At 37.1% G+C, this 21,117-nt stretch overlaps 2 protein-coding genes across 2 annotated transcripts; both read right to left on the reverse strand.

Annotated features, from left to right (window-relative positions):
• Positions 1-53: 53 nt before the first annotated feature.
• Positions 54-6,704, reverse strand: tlcd1 (TLC domain containing 1). The gene is made up of 4 exons (XM_067422988.1): positions 6,057-6,704; positions 4,649-4,731; positions 3,303-3,385; positions 54-2,403 (listed from the first exon to the last, which is right to left on the reverse strand). The coding sequence occupies exons 1-4, from the start codon at positions 6,260-6,262 to the stop codon at positions 2,020-2,022; spliced, it is 756 nt and encodes a 251-aa protein (XP_067279089.1). The 5' UTR covers positions 6,263-6,704; the 3' UTR covers positions 54-2,019.
• A 4,146-nt stretch (positions 6,705-10,850) lies between these two features.
• nipal4 (NIPA like domain containing 4) lies at positions 10,851-18,419 on the reverse strand. Its single transcript, XM_067423370.1, has 6 exons — positions 18,098-18,419; positions 14,817-15,056; positions 14,480-14,536; positions 14,302-14,392; positions 11,546-11,706; positions 10,851-11,461 (listed from the first exon to the last, which is right to left on the reverse strand). The coding sequence occupies exons 1-6, from the start codon at positions 18,135-18,137 to the stop codon at positions 10,851-10,853; spliced, it is 1,200 nt and encodes a 399-aa protein (XP_067279471.1). The 5' UTR covers positions 18,138-18,419.
• Positions 18,420-21,117: the final 2,698 nt, after the last annotated feature.

Here is a 21,117-nt window from a genome sequence, read left to right on the forward strand (position 1 = left end):
AGTTTTTGTATAATAAAGCTAGAGTATCAGCAGGGTAATATTCTGACATTCAAATCTAATCATCATTAATCTTATATGTATTGTTGGAATCGTTGTAATTATAAGAATTGAAGTTGTGCACCATGACATGGGGTTATGGATTGATTTAATTACTGTTCCCTGTTAGATTCATCCTGCCCAGTTAGGTTCTGAATTATTGCTGCTGTCTGTAGAGTGCATGGCAACATTTTTAGGGGTGAAATATTAAATGGTACAGTGGCATACTTTTGTTTTCCTCTGTGAGGAGAAATGGAGAGGTAAAAAAATCCTGTTATGGCAATGCTATCTACTGGCAAGGAATCCTTTAGTTTAGGTGATTGTGTGAGTGATTTGCATTGGATTGAAAATGAACTGTATGACCCCTGAAGGGCCTGTGGTGCTACTGCAGAGTGAGATATATTTGATTATTTTAAACCTTAAACCGAAGTGCAGTTTTAAGTTCATGTAACCTAGAGCTGCATAATTAACTGTTAAAATCGCAAGTTCATTCCTAAATGACAATTCTTCTGTGTGTTAAACCTTTGACAATCACAACAGAACAACAGCATTTAAATGTTGTTTCCGCTGATCCAGAGAGAAGGTGTCATACAAATTTGAAACTGCTTCACAAACAGTCTTTTTTTAACATCACAGTATGGTCACACTTTAAGGAGAAAGGTTTATGGTTTGGATATAAACACTGATCAATATAAAGCAAAGTAACTTGGAGCTTCAAATAACAATTGTTTCGATCACATTGTTGCAAATGACTGATTCAATAACAATACGTTTATTAACATGAGATTTGTTCAAAAATGTGGATTCATCCAGAAATGAAACAAGTATTTATGAGCAAGTCATTAAGCCATAAATTAAATGCAATTTTTTAAACATTTTGTCAGAACCTCTTGTAAATTACTTATTTTGTTTAGTAGTTCAGAATCACAGGAGAATCATGTCATGATTTCTGTTTAAAAAATAAAAATCATGATTCCTTAATTTTAACCCTAAGTTAATGTTGCAGAATGAGTCACTATATAGAATATGGTAAACTAGACTCATGAATCAAATCTGAAATGCAAACAAAAATTTTGCAAAAAGTAATTGTTTCATTCCAGACATTTTTTTGTTGGAACAGTACTTGCATTTTCTTTACGATAACAGAATGTAAATGGGATTTAAAAGTAAAGCATTTCCAAAACTTTTTTTTTTTTTTTTTGCATGTTAAATTCTTGATACATTTTTTAAATATTTGAATAGAGGATAAATATATTAAATAATTAAATAAACATTGCTACCACTATGTGTTCAGGGAAATATGAAGTGGTGCTCTTTGCGGTTTCTACAGAACAGAGATAGCTGTGTTTGCTGAGAGCGCTTCATACCTAATGCATAATTTAATAGGACAAATATTCATCACTCAAATCATTTTCTTTGAAGGTTGAATTCCCCTTAAGCGCTCTTTCAGAAGGAATTTACAAGGCTGGTTTAATTTCTGCATTTGGCTGCAAAGCTTCATATCAGTAGTATTACTTCGTATTAGAATCTGACAAGTTTTGCCTCACAGCTACCGTTGAGTAAATGCTTTTAATAAATTGTAGCTAATTCAAATATTTTGATGAAGATGACCCTTTCCTTGGGATACACTACACAACAAAAAGTTATTAGTATTGGTATCCAAACATTTAAACATTCTTTAATCAAGATACATTTACTGGAAAAGCAAAATATATGTGTGCTGAAAATGACTTAAGCAGTTTAAAACTCCATCTGTAACAGACTGGCTACTATGTACCTTGTTGAGTTTAAAGTTGTTTATTGAGTTTAAGTTTTAAACCTTTTTGTAAAAAAAAAAAAAATCATGTTTTATTTAACAGGTTTTAAATGTCTCTGGCATCAGACCATCTCTGGTGTGGTTTATCTGTTCAGTTCAGATATCCTGTGGATAAATGTTAACAGTCACTTGAATGCAGCCCTTGATTTATGGAAGCATCTGTTGGTTTAGTCCTCAGCAAATTTAGGAACAGTGCTGTGAGGACGCCGCTTGTTGAAGAAGTCGGTTCGGAGGAGGCGGTAGAAGTAGATGAGAATCATGATGTTCATGAGCATCATGGTTATCAGGAAGTAGAGAGCATGATCCAGCGACGAGTAGTGATGTATGAGGTACCAGGTGAGGTAAAACTGTGCCCCAAGCCGGAAGGTCACGTAAGTCACCACATTCAACAGTTTGTTAATGGTGTAGATTAAAGAGTTTTGGGCCACCTTAGCCAGTTTGAGCAGTAAACGTATGTGCAGGAATACGCTGTTCACCTCCACGAATAAAGCCACCACTGCACCCGCCACATACTGATGTGTGAACACGGCATACAGGAAACACCAGATCACCTACAGGAAAAGAGACGAGAGCTTTACAGTTAGGCAGGACAAGATCAATAGGGGTAAAAATGCAACTGATGGACATCACCACATTTCCCGTTGATTAATTACATTAAGACTTGTGAACATTTTTGTATTATGTTTTCTGAAATAGTGCAGTATTTTCAGCATCGTTACTCCAGTCTTCAGTGTCTCATTTTTAATTTATTAATTTAATTTATTTTTTATCAAATAAATGCAGCCTTGGTGAGCATAAGAGACTTCTTCTAAAACATTAAAATCTTAGCGATCAAAAGCTTTGAATGGCAATGTATATAATAAAATCATATTTTGTTGACATATTAGTCCAATGATTTTAAAGACGTGATTTTGGATATCTCTTTTTATCACTCCATATATGTATGCATGTTTTCTATTCCTCTAATCTGTAACAACACAATTTAAATAGGCCAAAATCTCACTATGTACAAGTGCATGAAAACAATGTTTTTGACTGTATTGTCTTTCAACCTAATTTGCTCTAATAAATAAAGAGTTTGCTCTCTACACCTATGTATCTAGACAATCTTATGTATCCAAGTGAATTGTTTGTCAGTATTGCACCTTGTTTCAACTTGCAAATTTCAAATTTCCCTTGAGTATACTGGGAATGATGTGTAATCAATTGTTGGATCTGTTCACACACACACACACACACCATTTCAGTATTAAGGTTGAGCCCACTCTAATCTGTGTCCAAAATCAATAACTCAATTCTCAAGAATCTTTGTTCTGAATCTCAAGTTTTTCATCTGGAACAAGTTGAGACATTATCCGGGTCTAAATAATAGACTTTTTATGACTTTGCCCAGCACTTTCTTCCCATAATATTTTTCATGGCCTTATATCTAACCTGTGTATTGACTTACCATAACATGGTGAAGTAAAAACTCCCAAGATGCTTTTGCGTACCCACTAAAAATAATGTCACCAGCGTCCTGAATGAAGTACCCTGTTGAAGGAGATCAATGTTGAATTAATTGACAAAATCATTAAAATACATAGTTTTGTTATAAGAGGGTTCAATTTTCTACACCAGTTGAATTCTACAGTTTCCATCCACATGATATAAGCTTTCTATTTACCAGAATCTGGGAAAAAAAATTGCCAACAGTTTCCATAAAAAATTATAATAAAAACATTAATCAGCACAAATGTTTTCAACATGATTTCTGAAGGAAAGTGATGCTGAAAATGCAGCGTTAGATCAAAGGAATAAATTACATTTTGTATATAATCATTTTTAAATATTTAACAATATTACTGTTTGTACTGTATTACTGAACAAATAATTTTAGCCTTGGCAAACATTAGATATGTCTTTCAATTCATTCTAAAACATGAACCAAGGCCAAACGTTTGAATGGTTATGGATAATAAGAATACAAATTATGTATATAATTATGCGAGAATATGTATATGTGTAATATATATATAATGTATGCATGCACTGTGTATTCTGACACCTTTCTATCAGAACCATTCACTTCTTGAGCAATTTGAGCTACAGTAGCTTGTCTGTTTGATTGGACCACACAGTCTAGCGTTCGCTGCCCACGTGTATCAGTGAGCCTTGGCCGCCCATGACCCTGTCGCCGGTTCACACTGTCCCTTCTTTGGAGCACTTTTGATAGATACTGACCACTGCAGACCGGGAACACCCCACAAGAGCTGCAGTTTTGGAGATGCTCTGACCCAGTCATATAGCCACATCACATTTTGGCCATTGTCAAAACTTGCTCAAATCCTGCTGTCTATTTTTCTTGCTTCTAACCCATCAACTTTGAGGACAAAATGTTCACTTCTTGCTGCCTAATATACAGCACCCACTTACAGGTGCCGTGATGAAGAGATAATCAGCGTCAGTCACTTCATAATGTCATAATTATAATCAAAATGTTATGCCTGATGGGTGTATATACACATACATAAATACGCACACACATCTATTCTCACATAGTATACATATGTAATATATGCACAGCTTTAGGGTGTTAATCATTTTCTACAACATTATTCGAAAGACCTGAGTCGCATGGCGGCTTAAAGTTTTATCATTAGACCAGAGGCAGGACTGAGTTTTCTAACTGCTTGAATATGAGCATCAGATAAATGAGATGCAAGTTGTACAAGTAGTGTCAAGGTTCTAGGCTCCTTGTTTTTTTTATTGCATGTTAGTCCAATGTGTTTCTGATATGATGACGTGTTTACTGACCAGATGAGACGACGACTAGCATGTAGGATGAAGGGGTGTAGGTTGAGTGGATTTCATGCACCATCACAGGATGCTGTATGACACTGTCGGCACACACACAGGTTAATGCAGGTTTTTATTATGTCAACAAGAGAATAAAAATAGAGCATACATGTGCTCGGTAACAAAAACTAAAGAAAATAAAACAGGTCAGAAGTTCGCACTTGATAATCAGATAGGGTAAAAGAGTTCATTTGACGTGCTTTCCAAAGGGAGGGCTCCGAGCTCTGAATCTGGCCCAAACCCAGAGCACTTCCCCCGTATCTCTGGATGGGATAGGAACCAACCAAGAGTTAGGGGGGCAGAGGGATGCAGAAAACATATATATATATATATATATATATATATATATATATATATATATATATATATATACATATACATATATATATATATATATATATATATATATATATATATATATATATATATATATATATATATATATATATATATATATATATATATATATATATATATATATATATGCTTCAATGACCACAAGAGGAAAAAATTGTTAATAGAACTTCAAAAAAGAGTGAAAAAAGTCCATTACTGATAGAAACTCTGCTTGGTTTGGGGGATGAAGTGATTCATTCGCTGATAATTACAATGGTGTTGTAATTACTTGTAAGTTACACAATCATTCATTCTCTCAATCCATGCCGGTCCAGCAGGTTTTTCCTGTTTCTAAACTGAAAGATCTGTAACTGAATGTTAAGTGCTTTTCGTGAACATTCAATAAATTGTGTTTATTAATACTAGACAGTGCTATAAGTGCAAACAATACAACAATAAGCACAAGATATTAACATTTCAACACAACCTCTATAACATGCTTTGATTCTATACGTCCTCGAGAACTGAACCTGTGCATATCTAAACATCCTTAAAATACACAATTTATTAGATATTTTTAGTTTATTAGATATATTTTTTTAAATGTCTAATAATATTGTTCAAATATTAAATGATGAATAATAAAACTTATTTTAATTAATTTAATTTAAAAACGTTTCAGATTTCTCATTTTAAGCATAAACCTGAAAACTTTTTTTGCATAAATCGACAAAAATTCAAGACATGTTAAGTATTACAATATGTACTGCATATATAAGTTTTATCATCTTATTTTGCCTCAAGTAAATTTATCTAATATATTCTTGAGACATAAATGTATCTTATATTGTATATATTAAAATGAAAGTGAAGATGAAAGTTTTGTTGTCTTTGTTGCTTCACATTAATGCTAAAACTATATAGCATTAATGTGAAGCAACAAAGACAACAAAACTTTCATCTTCACTTTCATTTTAATATATACAATATAAGATACATTTAAATTGGTGGGAAAAAATGAACAACTCACCAAGTGATGGCCCAGATGCCAGTGAGCAGCGAGTGGACGATTGACACTGAGAGGTTCCTCCATTTCCACGTCCTCCATGGGTCTGTGTCCACTATGCCGGGGCTGGGCACATTCTGCAGGAACCTGTGAAGAATCCTGAAGGTTACAGAACAGCACAAAACATACAGGGCTGGGTGCTTCTGGACTTCATTCAGCCATGTGTCCATCCTCCACACTTTGTTCTGTGTCTCTCCCTTCCTCACACAGTGAGTCCTTGTTATGTTGCTGATCTATAATTTCTGTACACTTTCCAACAGTGTGCACATGAATCGCATTCAGATTTTTGAAACAGCGCCTGGGTTTCTCTTCCACTTTTTTTCTCGAGTCTCTCTTACACCCAGGCTCTTTGTATCTGTTCTCCACCTTCTCGCTCTTTTCTCCACGTGCTGATGCCTGTGATAGGTGTGGTCTCTGTCACAATACCTGTTTGTTGAACACTGATTGGTAGATGAGGAATCTATTTGTAGGGGTGTTACAACAGGAAATGATGGTTATATCTCTCTCCCTTGAACTTTCTGTGTCCATCTCCATGTATTCCACAATCCAGGAAAATGTCCTGTTCTTGCAGTGATGCTGTTGTGTCGTGTGTGCATGTGTGTGGGTGAGTGAGTGGAGGAGCACAATAGAACAATAGAAAGCATTTAAACTCAGTCATACTGCTGTCCCTAATAAATGAAATGGCCTCTGTCCTGCAGCTGGATCAAATGACTTCACTCACACTGTCACAACAGGGAGGAATGGCTTACAGTACACACTTTGTTGTGTTTGGTCAGCTTTCAGTTGTGATATGGGACAAAATTATCACCATAACTTCTTGTTTATTGGCCAAACGTTTGAGGAATTTGTCTTAACAACTGGCCGCAAAGTATTTGGACATCATTTGGGACATTTTAGTCCTCCATAAATGTTACGGCATTAGAGGCAAAATACCAAAACCAAGTGGCACCTGAGAACAAATGGCGTTAAAAAAAAAAAAGCTTTTCTCAGGAGTAACTTTTCTGAAACATTTTTGTCATTTTTTTAGCCAAGTGTCACAATGATTTATGAACATGTTCCACTAAAGACTGAAAACAATATATGGTGTCACAATAACAACGAATATGTTATTAATTATAATATATAGCCTACTTACAAACTTACCTAAACCTACAAAGTTAATTTTGTGAAAAGATTGAAAAGTTTGCCCTTTTTAAAATATATACATTGGTGGTGGTTGAGGAGATTCCCCCCCTCTAAATGTAAAGCACTTTGAGGACCCAGGAAAAGCACTAAGGGGTACTTCAGTGCTGGGAAGATAATCTGTATTTAAACTGGGTCATTAATGCAATAGAAATGTGAAATATTTTTTTTATTTGGTGCTTTCTAGACTGAGAAAAGACAGAAAATGTATTTTTATCTCATGGGGATGAAAGCCAACAATTCCCAGAATACTTCGCTGCCCTACGAGGCCACTCCCAAAGCCACCACTACTGAATCAGGCCCCGAACACACAGAACGCGTTTTTGCAGCGAGAGGCGCCTTTTTTGAATGGATTTCGGTTAATTGGCAGAGAGCGTTATGCGCGCTGCTTATGCGCTCTGGGCGCCTCGCGTTTTTGAAGGAGCGCTTGGAGCGCATGAAGTTGAAAAAAGTCAACACTGAGCGGAAAAGCGCCCAACGTCATCGCGTTTATTTTCTGTTGTCCAATCGAATGAATGAAGAGGCGGGCCTTCCGTTGTGTTGCCGTTACATTGATTTGACCAGGATTTGACTGACAGTACAGGTGATTCGGGGGTTGCCTAGAAACATTAAAGCGCTGCTTTTTTTTGAATGAAAAAACGCCGACCAAAAAAGGGCGTTTTCGAACCTGAAAAACGCGTTCGGTGTGATCGGGGCCTCACTGTGACTGGACCGTGGACCACTTTCACTTTCCCACCACAACCGCGTTCATTTTCATAAAATCAGGTCAGTTAAAAAACAGACACTACAATTAAAAACTGAAAAACTGAACGTGTCTGTTTAAGTATTTGATTTAGCCGCTGGGGGAGTGTCACAGTCAAATTACATACATTTGTGATGAGCTGAATGAGCTCTCATCATGAGAGCTGAGGTAAACATGACCACACTCGCGGGATAGATTTACAGCATTTTCAGTCTTGCGCGTTTTCAGTTCATGCCTTTGGAAGCTTAACTTTCATAGGAATTCATTTGAGAAGTCGAAACACTTACTTTGCTTTTCCGGCCGCACCTTCCATGAATGCCTGCAGCTGAGCAGTGCTGTAAGTGTGATCTCCCATCCCCCATGTGCGAGTTGAAAACATGTGGAAATAGCTCTCTCTGCTGGCTGTAGTCTTTAGCCTCTGGCCAAAAATTCCTCCCATGATGCAAATTGGCATTTGCGTCATGGGAGGAATTTTTCCAGAAATAAAATGCATAAATCTTTCGTCTCAGGGGGATATGAGGAGGGGGAGCACAATCATTCGAATATACTCCAGGGTTTCTATTGATACAAAGTCATATGATAATCGCTGAAGTAACCCTTAAATATAATGAATTAATTTTAAATACCAATTGGTTTGATATTTTGTTATATTTTGTGTTAAATGGACATTCATAGTTGCAATCAAAATTATTCAGCCTTATTCATAAGTTTAAGACTTCTTGTACCAGAAAACCCTTGAGGGTTTTGAAGAAAGCACAATATCATAAATACAATGTTTGATCAGAGCTTAGAAAAACCCTAAAACCCTCAATTTACTGCCAAAGACTTGCAAGATGACCTGATGAATGGAGGGAAAAAAAAACATTTCAAGAGTTTAAGAACACTAAACAAGCTTAGCCTTAATGTTGGGACATCCCTTGAACAATAAGAACATAAAAAGCAGATTTGAATATGCTAAGAAGGTGGTCCAGTCTTGTTGTGGGGGTGCTTTGTTAATGCAGGAAGTGAAATCTTGACTGTATGAAGGACATCATGAGTTCTTTGAAGTATCACGCCATTTTGGCAAAGATGGTAATGTCCTCGGTGCAGAGACTGAATGTCCAATGGACTTTCCTGAAGGAGAGCCATTCAAAAGTCTACATCCAAATCTACTTCAGCTTGGTTCAGGGCTCAGTCGTAGAATGTTCTTGAGTGGCCTGTATGTCTTAAGATTTAAATCTCATTTAAAATATTTGGTGGAATTTGAAGAAAGCAGTGGTAAAGCGAAAACCAATGATCATCAGTGATCTGGAAGCTTTTTCAAGTGAGGGATAGGCCAAGATTGTAGTAGAGAGGTGACAGAGAGGTGACTTACAGGCAGTATTTATGAGGTTATAAAGAAAAAAAGATTGGGTCCATCAACTGTTTAGTTACCCATATTCCTCAAAATATCTTCTTTTTGTTTTCAGCAGATAAAATCATACAGGTTTGGAACAACTTTAGGTGAGTATATGATGACAGCATTTTCCTTTTTGGATGAACTATCTGTCTTGCAACCCTAAGCACATGAGCAACTTGATGAGCAACTTTCCGGCACACCCATGCAAAAGTGTAATATAGGCTGTTAAGTCAGTTTTGGAGACCTGAATGACAGGCTGATCTGGGACTGACTGTGTGAAGAGGTTGCCATCTACTGGTGCAAATGAGAAAGACAATTTTGCACTTTTGCACCAGTTTAGGTATGAAATCTGCCTGTGTGGTGCAGCTCCTTACACTGTGAAAAATATAATTGACAAAAATTGTAAAAATAATGAATTCTGTATACTTTACTTAAAAAAAAAAATCTTAAATGTTCTTCCTAAGCATATAATAATTTGAATAGGCACTTTATATTCAATTATGACTAGGACAAGGATTTCTCAGAGAAATTCCATGAATAATTCAAATGTTTCACAGTGATCACTGTAGATGTTTTTTTTAAACATTAAAACATAAAAGTCATCCTAAAAGACTTTGATCTTTTCACTTCAAATCAAATGCTAATTTGAGAGACACAGATGCCAACTGTTACACAGGTTCCAGTTCTGTTGACAGAGTCATTGGACCCAGTGCTCTTCTGGTCAATGATTTAAAAGGTAAATACAGTCTTCTCGACGTGTCTCTCTTCATGTTTAGTATCCAATTTACAGAACACTTCTCTGGCAACACAGTCTCAAATAACCCGCAATGCAGAGGAATTTTTTTTTAAACCTGAATAAATATGACAAGTCAGACACTGAATATGATACTGCTTTATGGTAGAGGCAACATTTTTTTTAAAAATTATTATTGAAATGTTTAATGTTTTGACCTTTACACCTTTGAAGCCAAACTATATTTCCTGTGAAATGTGTCCTGTGCTTCTTTTTTTACATTCAAATATTTATGTAAATAAATATATGCAGTTTGACTGCTGGTCTAATTCAAGATATTTCTCTGAAAGATTACCCACATAGTTGCATCCAAGAAAAAAAGATGACTAAATATTGTGTAAATGATGCGGTAGCTCTCGGCAGCAAGATTTGAAGTCCTGCTGCCTTGTGTTCTGTATGCTGTTTCAATCTTTAAATATTTCAAAGTTCAAGTCACAACAGAAAAATAGTATTTTGGAAGAAAATGTCGGCGTCATCGCTGTACTCGGCAGCAGCCAATCCAAACTACTGCGTCACATAACAGCCTTCAGCAGGGGAAATGAACATTTAAGACAGTGAGACTCTAAACTGCATATTCCTATATATATATATATATATATATATATATATATATATATATATATATATATATATATATATATATATATTATATATGATACAATCTCAGCTGATGATGAAGACTCTGGGGCCTTCTTCTCTCATGGGCGGAAGGCTCTCTATGTTCTCTATGAGGATGTGCTTGTCCTCTCTCTTCGACGGGCTCTCCTGGCCTAGCGGCTGACAGAGATTGCTCCTAAGATCATCAAAACATAAGTTCAAGTCTTTGAAGAGGTGCAGCATGCTCACCCCGACCACGATCACCAAGAAGCCCCCGATGGTGCCCACCACATCCACTCCCGACATGGCACCCCACTCTTTAAACAAAATCACGGAGGTGCTCAGGACCACGGTGGTGAAGAAGACGTAGTAGATGGGGTACACCAAGAGCGTATTGAAGGTGTCCAGCGACTTATTCAGATAGTTGACCTGGATGATGATGGATCCGATTAAGGTCAGCAAAAGAATCCAGGTGAGAGGGTGACGGGCCACCGAAAGGTCGGAGAACATGGTGCGGATCGCAATGCCGAGGCCCTTGACCGAGGACACGGTAAACGCTCCGAGCAGAGAGCAGATGCTGATGTAGACTAATATGTTGGATTGACCGAAGCGAGGAGAGACGTAGATGATCAGGATCATGCAAGTGACCAGCAAGATGCCGGCAAACACCAGAAAACCTTCAGGAGAAGCAGAAAACCTGTTGTTGTCCATGCATGACAATGTGTTTTCGGTTTATAAACTGAAGGTATTGTAACACTTACCAGGATCTAGCAGTTTCGCTGTCATTTCTGTTAGTGTCGTCACTTCTTCCTCTTCAGGTGCATGTATGACCATTATAGTGCTTCCCAGAATGCTGAGCACGCAGCCAAGTTTTCCTAGCAGATTCATTGTTTCTCCAAACAAGTGGGAGGACAGCACTGCACTAAAGAGTAAATAAACATTGACATTACTACCTTGCCATTTACTTCCAATGAAAACACCAGAAAGAAACACAAAAGGCCATTACGGGAATTCACTCTCATATTGAGAGAGGAACATTCGAGGGATTCAAATATGATCTCGTGACTTCAGTAGATCAAGGTATAGATCAGAGCATGAGATATTCTTTATACAGTCTTGTTCAAAATAATAGCAGTACAATGTGACTAACCAGAATAATCAAGGTTTTTAGTATATTTTTTATTGCTACGTGGCAAACAAGTTACCAGTAGGTTCAGTAGATTGTCAGAAAACAAACAAGACCCAGCATTCATGATATGCACGCTCTTAAGGCTGTGCAATTGGGCAATTAGTTGAAAGGGGTGTGTTCAAAAAAATAGCAGTGTCTACCTTTGACTGTACAAACTCAAAACTATTTTGTACAAACATTTTTTTTTTTCTGGGATTTAGCAATCCTGTGAATAACTAAACTAATATTTAGTTGTATGACCACAGTTTTTTAAAACTGCTTGACATCTGTGTGGCATGGAGTCAACCAACTTGTGGCACCTCTCAGCTGTTATTCCACTCCATGATTCTTTAACAACATTCCACAATTCATTCACATTTCTTGGTTTTGCTTCAGAAACAGCATTTTTGATATCACCCCACAAGTTCTCAATTGGATTAAGGTCTGGAGATTGGGCTGGCCACTCCATAACATTAATTTTGTTGGTTTGGAACCAAGACTTTGCCCGTTTACTAGTGTGTTTTGGGTCATTGTCTTGTTGAAACAACCGTTTCAAGGGCATGTCCTCTTCAGCATAGGGCAACATGACCTCTTCAAGTATTTTAACATATGCAAACTGATCCATGATCCCTGGTATGCGATAAATAGGCCCAACACCATAGTAGGAGAAACATGCCCATATCATGATGCTTGCACCTCCATGCTTCACTGTCTTCACTGTGTACTGTGGCTTGAATTCAGAGTTTGGGGGTCGTCTCACAAACTGCCTGTGGCCCTTGGACCCAAAAAGAACAATTTTACTCTCATCAGTCCACAAAATGTTCCTCCATTTCTCTTTAGGCCAGTTGATGTGTTCTTTGGCAAATTGTAACCTCTTCTGCACATGCCTTTTTTTTAACAGAGGGACTTTGCGGGGGATTCTTGAAAATAGATTAGCTTCACACAGACGTCTTCTAACTGTCACAGTACTTACAGGTAACTCCAGACTGTCTTTGATCATCCTGGAGGTGATCATTGGCTGAGCCTTTGCCATTCTGGTTATTCTTCTATCCATTTTGATGGTTGTCTTCCGTTTTCTTCCACGTCTCTCTGGTTTTGCTCTCCATTTTAAGGCATTGGAGATCATTTTAGCTGAACAGCCTATCATTTTTTGCACCTCTTTATAGGTTTTCCCCTCTCTAATCAACTTTTTAATCAAAGTACGCTGTTCTTCTGAACAATGTCTTGAACGACCCATTTTCCTCAGCTTTCAAATGCATGTTCAACAAGTGTTGGCTTCATCCTTAAATAGGGGCCACCTGATTCACACCTGTTTCTTCACAAAATTGATGACCTCAGTGATTGAATGCCACACTGCTATTTTTTTGAACACACCCCTTTCAACTAATTCAACTAATTGCCCAATTGCACAGCCTTAAGAGCGTGCATATCATGAATGCTGGGTCTTGTTTGTTTTCTGACAATCTACTGAACCTACTGGTAACTTGTTTGCCACGTAGCAATAAAAAATATACTAAAAACCTTGATTATTCTGGTTAGTCACATTGTACTGCTATTATTTTGAACAAGACTGTATGTGTTTATAATAATCATAATCCCACGATGAATGTTTGTTGATATCGTCAATTGAACATCTAGTATCTGTTAAAATGACATTTCCCAGAGAAATTACATTATTTGGACCTCAAATGATGTAACTTTTTAAAAGCAACAGTGAAGAGTATTATCCTTTTACAAAAGATGTATATTTATTTTTATAAATTCTGCTGTTTTGGACTTTCTGTTCAGGTTGAAAGAAATAAAAAACATATTAAGCAGCTCAACTGTTTTCAACATTGATAATAATAATAAGGAATGATTCTTGAGCAGCAAATCAGCATATTAGAATGATTTCTGAAGGATTATGTGACGATTGATGTAAATTCAAATTTGCCATCACAGGAAACATTTGAAAACATTATAATATATTTTATATTGTAATACTAATTCACTATATAACTATTTTACTGTATTTTGATCAATAAACGCAGGCTTTATGAGCATAAAAATATGAAAAATTCTTACAGACCGCAAACTTTTTACTGGTAGAAAACTGTAAAAATGAAAACCAAAGCAAGGTTTTGAAGAAAATATGAAACTGTTTAATATTCATAACACCACATTCCCACAAGTGTCAGTACTGTACAACACAAATTACTTGGGGTCTAAATTTGATTTAACTGCACAAAACATACTATAATTCAGGATGTTTACCATTATAGTCATAAATATTACAGAATGTACCGGTCCTCTCACTCACAGGCTTGTAAAACAAACGGCTGGTGAGAGTAAATAAGGGTGTGCCGTTACCTGATGAGAACACTGAGAGCTCCTAAAGGGGTCACCACTGTGGCCGGAGCAAACATGTACGCTGTGAAGTTTGCTGCTTCACCTCCACCCACTTAAAAAACAAATGCAGGATGTTAACCACGTCTGTTGGAAATCATTAAAAGGAAGATGCTTTACAGCTGCTTTGCATTACACTTACTTGTCAAAAGGCCTCCCCACCACAGCCAGTCCTTCAGGTACCCATGACCTCCCTCAGCTAAACAGACATTAAAGAACATTTATTAAGGATCCTGAAACAGAGCCAGCCGGTAATTCTCTGAATTGGAGCCATGCACAAACAAAGAAGGAACCGGTTTCAACCAATTTCGCAATTGCTATTCAGTCAAGTAAAATAATTAGCATTAAACCAAATACTCTGCTATGCTATAAATGGTCTAAGACTCTGAACATTGAAGGACAAACATCAAACAGGCTTTATTTTGTCAGAATAAGATGTAGTCTTTGTATTATGTAAATATTGATGTAAATGACCTGACCTGCTCTTGTCTCCCCAGTACCGGCCAAACGCAGCAAAGCTTTCTTTTTCAGGATAATACTTCCACCTATGAGGAAAGCTGAAAGCACGGCCAGTGTCAAGCCCATCCAGAAATTGTAGTTGCTCCATTTGTTAATGGCGAGAACTACCGTGTTGACTGTAGAGTTAAAAGATGTGTTGCCAACACTCGTGTCAAACACACAAACAGAAGCGGACGTGGAACAGAAGATCCTTACTGAACCTGATCAAAAGAAGAGAGCGGAACTGAATGTTACAAGTTAGGCAAAAATGATTAGTACATTTTTCTCAACAGCTTATTCACGTTATATATATTTTAGTGACAGGAAACAGCTTAATCAACATGGAAAAAAGGGGGCAATGAACTTACTCAAGGTTGTCCTTTTGTTCATTTTTATTTCAGATTTTAAGTATATAAAATCTTATTTAGTCTATTTTAAATATTAGGTTGAAAAATACAGTTACAGAATTGCTGTTTGATTTTTATTCAGGTTTATAAAGGATCTAACTACAGCTACACAACTGTCAGGTTTAGGTCTCGTTTTGATTTGTGTCTCAATTTTTCTGTTCTCTTTTGTTCCGTTTTCCTGCTCTTCAGTTTCTATGGATTTCGATTATAGTCATTTACACCTGGTCTGTTTTTCCCTTGATTTCTCCCTGTGTTTCATTCTTTCCTTTGTTCAGTGTTCAGTCTCATTCTATTTCCTAAGATCTCATGTGTTTCTCATTGTTATATTGTATTAAAGAGTTGATTCTACTTTATGGTAACCCTATTTTAGAGTGTCCTTGTTACATATGTTACATGTAACATAACAGTAAATTATGCATAATTACATGCAACTAAACCTCAAACAAATCCTAACCCTTTCCTAACCCTGTAGTAGGTAGTTAATTAGTATTACTCAGTACTTAAACGGGGGGGGGGGGGGGGGGGGGGGGGGGGAGACACTCAGTTTCAGTCAATCTCATGTCAATCTTGAGTACCTATAGAGTAGTATTGCATCCTTCATATCTCCGAAAAGTCTTTAGTTTTATTATATTTATAAAAGAAATATGGGCTGTACCGAGTCTTTCGGGGAAAAAACGAGCGCCTGAAGGCGTATCGTGTGGGCGGAGCTAAAGAATGATGATCGCGCACAAAGCGGTGACGTCCTCAAGCGTGGAGAAACCCATAGCTATCCAGCTCAGCTAATACAGATAATGATCCAGAATCATTCGGAGGCTGAAATAAATTGAACAGGAGAAACAGCAACGGCAGGACGTCTGTCTCTGTGGTATGTACTGTATTTAGTGGACTGTCAACATTTGTGTGTGTTTACTCGCAGTTTATGAGGACATGATTCGGTTTATGGACTATTGTATGCGACTAAACCTTAGCAGTAGCAAGCAAAACGGTTTTGCACGTCAGACTAGTGTAACGTTATACATAGATGATCTCATTGGTTATAAGTTACAACAATAGAGTCTGTTAGCGCATTTGAATGACGAAGCACGCGATCGTGTCGTTTACTGATGTTTACTCACGCGACGATAGCCAACAGCACAGACATTTGAAGCAGTTTTACTCACCGGCTGCTTCCAAAGCAGGACCGAACCTTTATCGCTGGGACCGCTCCGTCAAAAACACACTTCTTTGGTATGATTTGGTAACGTCCTGACAGCCGTGAACGGTGGAGATCCACTTTGCGACGCGACTAAAGCGATGTTGTGAAGCTTCCCGTCATTTCTGCGTTCAAATCGGTTCAAATGCAGCGCTGCCTTCCCGGAATGCTGTGCTGAAGCGTTGAAGTCGCTTAATGTTAAAGTGGAGGAATGAAGTGGAGCGCGGTGCGGACTATAACCGACATTAGTGTTCACGGACGACTGGATCTGCAGCGTGAGAGCAGTGTTTATGGGCGTGCATTTCCTCTCTCGCTCTAGTCACGCCCGCACACCCTACCGGGAGAAGAGCCCGTACGGCCCATACAAGGACCTACCGGTCTATTAATGTCAAGTCAACGCATTTTTGAAAAAACTCTCCAAACTTGTGAGAAACCTAAATTAATCAAACGTCCAACATTAGTTTTTGAAACTTTAACAGTCTTTAACAGTGTAAAAAGCTCAGTATGCACGAAACAGCATTTCACCCCCCCCCCCCCCCCCCTTAAATATATAATTACACCATAACAACTTAAAATAAAGTGTAAAATACTTTATTTAAGGTGACAGTTACACATTTCTAGATGTACTTACTATAGTAATAACAGTAAATTATGTAACTAACCCTATAACCCTACTGTAACTCTATAGTAAGTACATAATTAATATTACTCAGTATCTATTCAAGTCAGTACAATGTAACTACATCACCTTAAAATTAAGTGTAACCAGAGAGTTTTCTGTTATATCCTTATCGCCATGCACTTCACATCACAGCTATGACAGTAACCACTTTAATAATAATGGCAACCATAATCATCTGATTTCTAAAGCATCTACATTTATAAAGCATCTACATTTATAAATGTATATAAACTTTTTATTTTATTTTTTAAAAGACGTTTTTAGGAGTTTTTAGGTAACAATGCAATCAAAGTTGAGGGCATAAACAGTCATCTGTCATTAATTGAAAAGCTGACATCAGATACAATAAAGAAGCATGATGTCATTCACATAGTTTCCAAATAAGAACACAGGAGTCCAGACCAAAACTACAATAATGTGCAATAATTACAATTACAACTAACATAATTTAGTTATTGATCCAAAACCTTACAAAAATTTCAAAAGTGTACAATGACTTCAGTCATTAAGAGTATAGAAATAGCCTACTTAGGTTTCCATTAGAAGGATTTGGTAGGCTAATAGAGTCATATAGTGAGTTACTATTATCTTCACTTTAGAAATAATTATTCCTTATTCACATTAATTATGAATCTGTATAGGTCTTTTAGTTCTCCAAGAGGTATGACAAAAATAGCACCATATTGATTAGCGAATAGTGAACTACCACATTCAACTATAAGCACTATTAGGCTACTTATTTATTCGTTAATCCGAGCGTATCGTTAGTTATTAGACTAGTTATTAAAAATGTTAAGTGCCTTATTAATTTGTTCTGCAGTTATTAATCAATGACGAAACAGTATTCTAAAGCAGCTTTGAGCTCAGACAAACGCACAAATCACATAAATAGCATAGCCTACATTAACAAAACAAGTTGCAATTTAAGATAGGCTATATTAGGCTACTGACGGTGGGTAATAAACAAACAAACTCTCTTACCGTTGATACATGAATCGGATGGCAGGTGTATGTCCTTCATTGTATCACACTCACTATTTAAACGGCGGGTTAAAACTTATCGAAATGAAGCCATTTAAAAACAAAACAAAAACATTATTTTGTATCAGAATGAACTGAGATAAACATTCGGTTCATTTGAAATTGACAGATAAGCCACCCGCGTGCGTAAATTCATTGAACTAACGAACCGCAGCACGGCAGCAGAGGAAGATACGATACCTGAGATGCGCGCACACGCAAACACGGACACGAGCAAAGCAGGTATCTGCCACGCCCGAGCAGCGCCTCGTTGACTCAGGCACACACATAGGCTAATAACGCGCGAGCCGTTGTCACTAGATACGCAGTAATAACCTTCCTTTTAATACAATTAGAGGAACCCAAACACACGTAAAACTTCCTATTTAAACATGACATTAAATCTAATAAAGGGGGAAGACGTCGACCTGCCTACAATATGAAAAATGATTGTACGATATGATGAGTGAATGATTAATACGATAAATGCTAGAAATTAAATTGAGAGTGTGTTTTTATTTATTTAAAGCTTTCATTTCAATGTTGCTATTCAGAATTAATATATTAATTTATATCCTGCAATATAGGCTAGGCCTACTTGTTATCTGCAGACACCTGACACTCCTGTGGTGATTGCTTCACGTGCTGACATAAGAAGTTTCTCCCTGAAAGCTGGAGAACCAGTTTGGCTTATAACGGGCTTGAGCAGAGATGAAGAAAAAAAAAACAGTTTACTGTGAAGTGTTGTTTATATATTGAAAGAGACAGTTTAGAAGGCGTGCTATATTTTGATCACCGCGCAGGCCTAAACTCATTAAACTTTAATCCCTCTCAGTGCTATTTGATATGTTGTTTGTTGTTTTGCAACTATGTTCTCCATTCAGATTAGAGAAGGATCACGATATGCTTGATTCTCTTATGAGAAAGGAGAACTCTGACGCATCATTGGTCGTTGTAGGCTAGGCAGGCACCTCGATTTAAACACTCAGTGTCCCTTCAACATTACAGTGACACAACTGGTGTAACTGTAACCTGTTAGAACAAGATTTGTAAGCAGTTGTTCTGATGCACTTTTGGGTGTGTCAAAATAATATACATTTTAAAAAAAAATAGAGCAGACCACCTGGAGACTGGTTACCTAGAGCAAGTGTGTTCACACAAAAGTCCCTAGACACTGGCTACATAACCACATTTTCCACTGAATTTCTTAAGGGGTTTAAGTTTTTTTTTTTTGTGTTAAAATAAATAAATAAATAAATAAATAAAATGGGGGAAAAAACACCCAGTTGCAAAATGGCAAAAAACAAAACAAAAAAGGGGAAGAGAGGCAGGGAGAAAAGAACAAAATATTACAGGCTAGTTCTGTAAATGCCCAGTTGATGTCACTGCAGACTAAAGGACAGAAAACACAGCTTCAACCTTGCTATTGAATACTGTTCAAGAGTAATCTAAAGTCTTAAGTCAAACCAGGTGATAAAGTTGCCTTTTCTTTAAACTATCCATTTTAAAAAGTCACACGGGGTGAAATAGGATCCTCCCACCCCCACTTTGCTGCTCCATCAACAGAATGTTTAGTGTGATTATATGATAAAAGAAGGAGCTGAAAGACATTTGAAAATCATTAGATTCCAGACGGGGGCCAAATAGGTTATATTTATGCTGTTTGGGTTAAAAGGACCAACATCCGTTCTTTTTTATTCCTTACCTGTAGATTCAGTCAAATCAATACTCTAAATGGCAGATGCTTGAGCCTATAAACCTCTCATTTTATTTTTCCATTCTGTCTTAAGCAGCGAAATCCTGTGATATAGTAGATTTGTTGGGCTTGTCCCATCATACATTTTCCTCCCTGTCCATCTATTTGTGCAGGAAAAGATAAAATGTCAGATTAGCCAACTGAAACCGAGATAGAGAATGGAAAAACATGACTCATAGTAATACACTGCTTTAATTTGTCTGTGCATGTCCCATTTTTAAGATGGCTTTTGTTCAGTGTGTGCGTTGCACTAATTACCATGATCATTCAAAACGCAGCACTACTCTTGCTTGCAGCCTCCCACACGAGCTCTGAAAAACAATTCTGCCGCACACATGACATCTAGGCTTCTTTTTTATACGACAGATAGGTATAGTAAACATCACTTTGATAACAGAACACCACTGGATGAGGTTATTATTAGCAGGTCAGATGGCAATGTCAATCAACATGAATTAACATCATTAATGACATGAGCCAAACTATGGTCGCTATGATTGTCAGATATCAGACCTCAGTGTGCTTGTCATCCATTGGAGGTCTGATGTCTGTATGTGTGACTTGACTATGCATAACCCCCTCTCGTCTTTGTATGAGTCACATGCAGCTCTTGGGTTAGATAATCAAGCCTTTTATCTTTAAATGCAATGCATCCATGAGAGATCATTACTAAACACGCCGAAGCTGGACACTTTGATATCAGTGTTCATGTTTTTATTTTCACTTAGCTCCTCATAAAATGATTCAAAGGCAATCTGCTTGTTTGAATATGAGAGCAGGAGAAATAAATGATGTGAAAAACAGCTTACGGACCGAAGTTGGTAACACTGAGGCTCTTTCCCAAGTTAAGGCATGGAATTGCATGGGTTGGCATGGCAACCGTTTTAGGAGAACTGAGGGGGGGGGTTTGCTTACAGAATGATAAAGTTCTGAGTGAAGCATCAGTCTGGCTTAAAACAGCCCTGTGTTGTGTGACCTTTGTAATATAGACATTTAAAAATAGCATTCAATCCATGATAGGTTGCTATCGCTTTGTACAATCTTTGCTTCAGAGAGTAAATAATAAATCAATGGCCGTTTCTTTTATAACAATGTCAATGATAATATTACATTTGGAAATCCAGTATAGTGTATAGTTCAATCAAGTCCATAAGAGCCCAATCCATTTTTACACACACATTTCACTTTTAAAAACATTCAAATTTCACTATTTGTGACTTTTGAC

The sequence above is a fragment of the Pseudorasbora parva genome, chromosome 18, assembly GCF_024679245.1.
Source record: "Pseudorasbora parva isolate DD20220531a chromosome 18, ASM2467924v1, whole genome shotgun sequence".
NCBI lineage: Eukaryota > Metazoa > Chordata > Actinopteri > Cypriniformes > Gobionidae > Pseudorasbora > Pseudorasbora parva.

Bases quoted from the DNA above. Each gene is read 5' to 3' on its own strand.
- tlcd1 (XM_067422988.1), bottom strand. From the start codon at position 6,262: ATGGACACATGGCTGAATGAAGTCCAGAAGCACCCAGCCCTGTATGTT. The intron at 3,386-4,648 runs GTCAGTAAACAC...CTCCTTCAACAG, and splicing joins GCTAGTCGTCGTCTCATCTG to GGTACTTCATTCAGGACGCT. The intron at 2,404-3,302 runs GTAAGTCAATAC...CTTTTCCTGTAG, and splicing joins TTTTACTTCACCATGTTATG to GTGATCTGGTGTTTCCTGTA.
- nipal4 (XM_067423370.1), bottom strand. From the start codon at position 18,137: ATGAAGGACATACACCTGCCATCCGATTCATGTATCAACG. The intron at 15,057-18,097 runs GTAAGAGAGTTT...TCTTTTGATCAG, and splicing joins ATCCGATTCATGTATCAACG to GTTCAGTAAGGATCTTCTGT. The intron at 11,462-11,545 runs GTAAGTGTTACA...CTTCTCCTGAAG, and splicing joins AGCGAAACTGCTAGATCCTG to GTTTTCTGGTGTTTGCCGGC.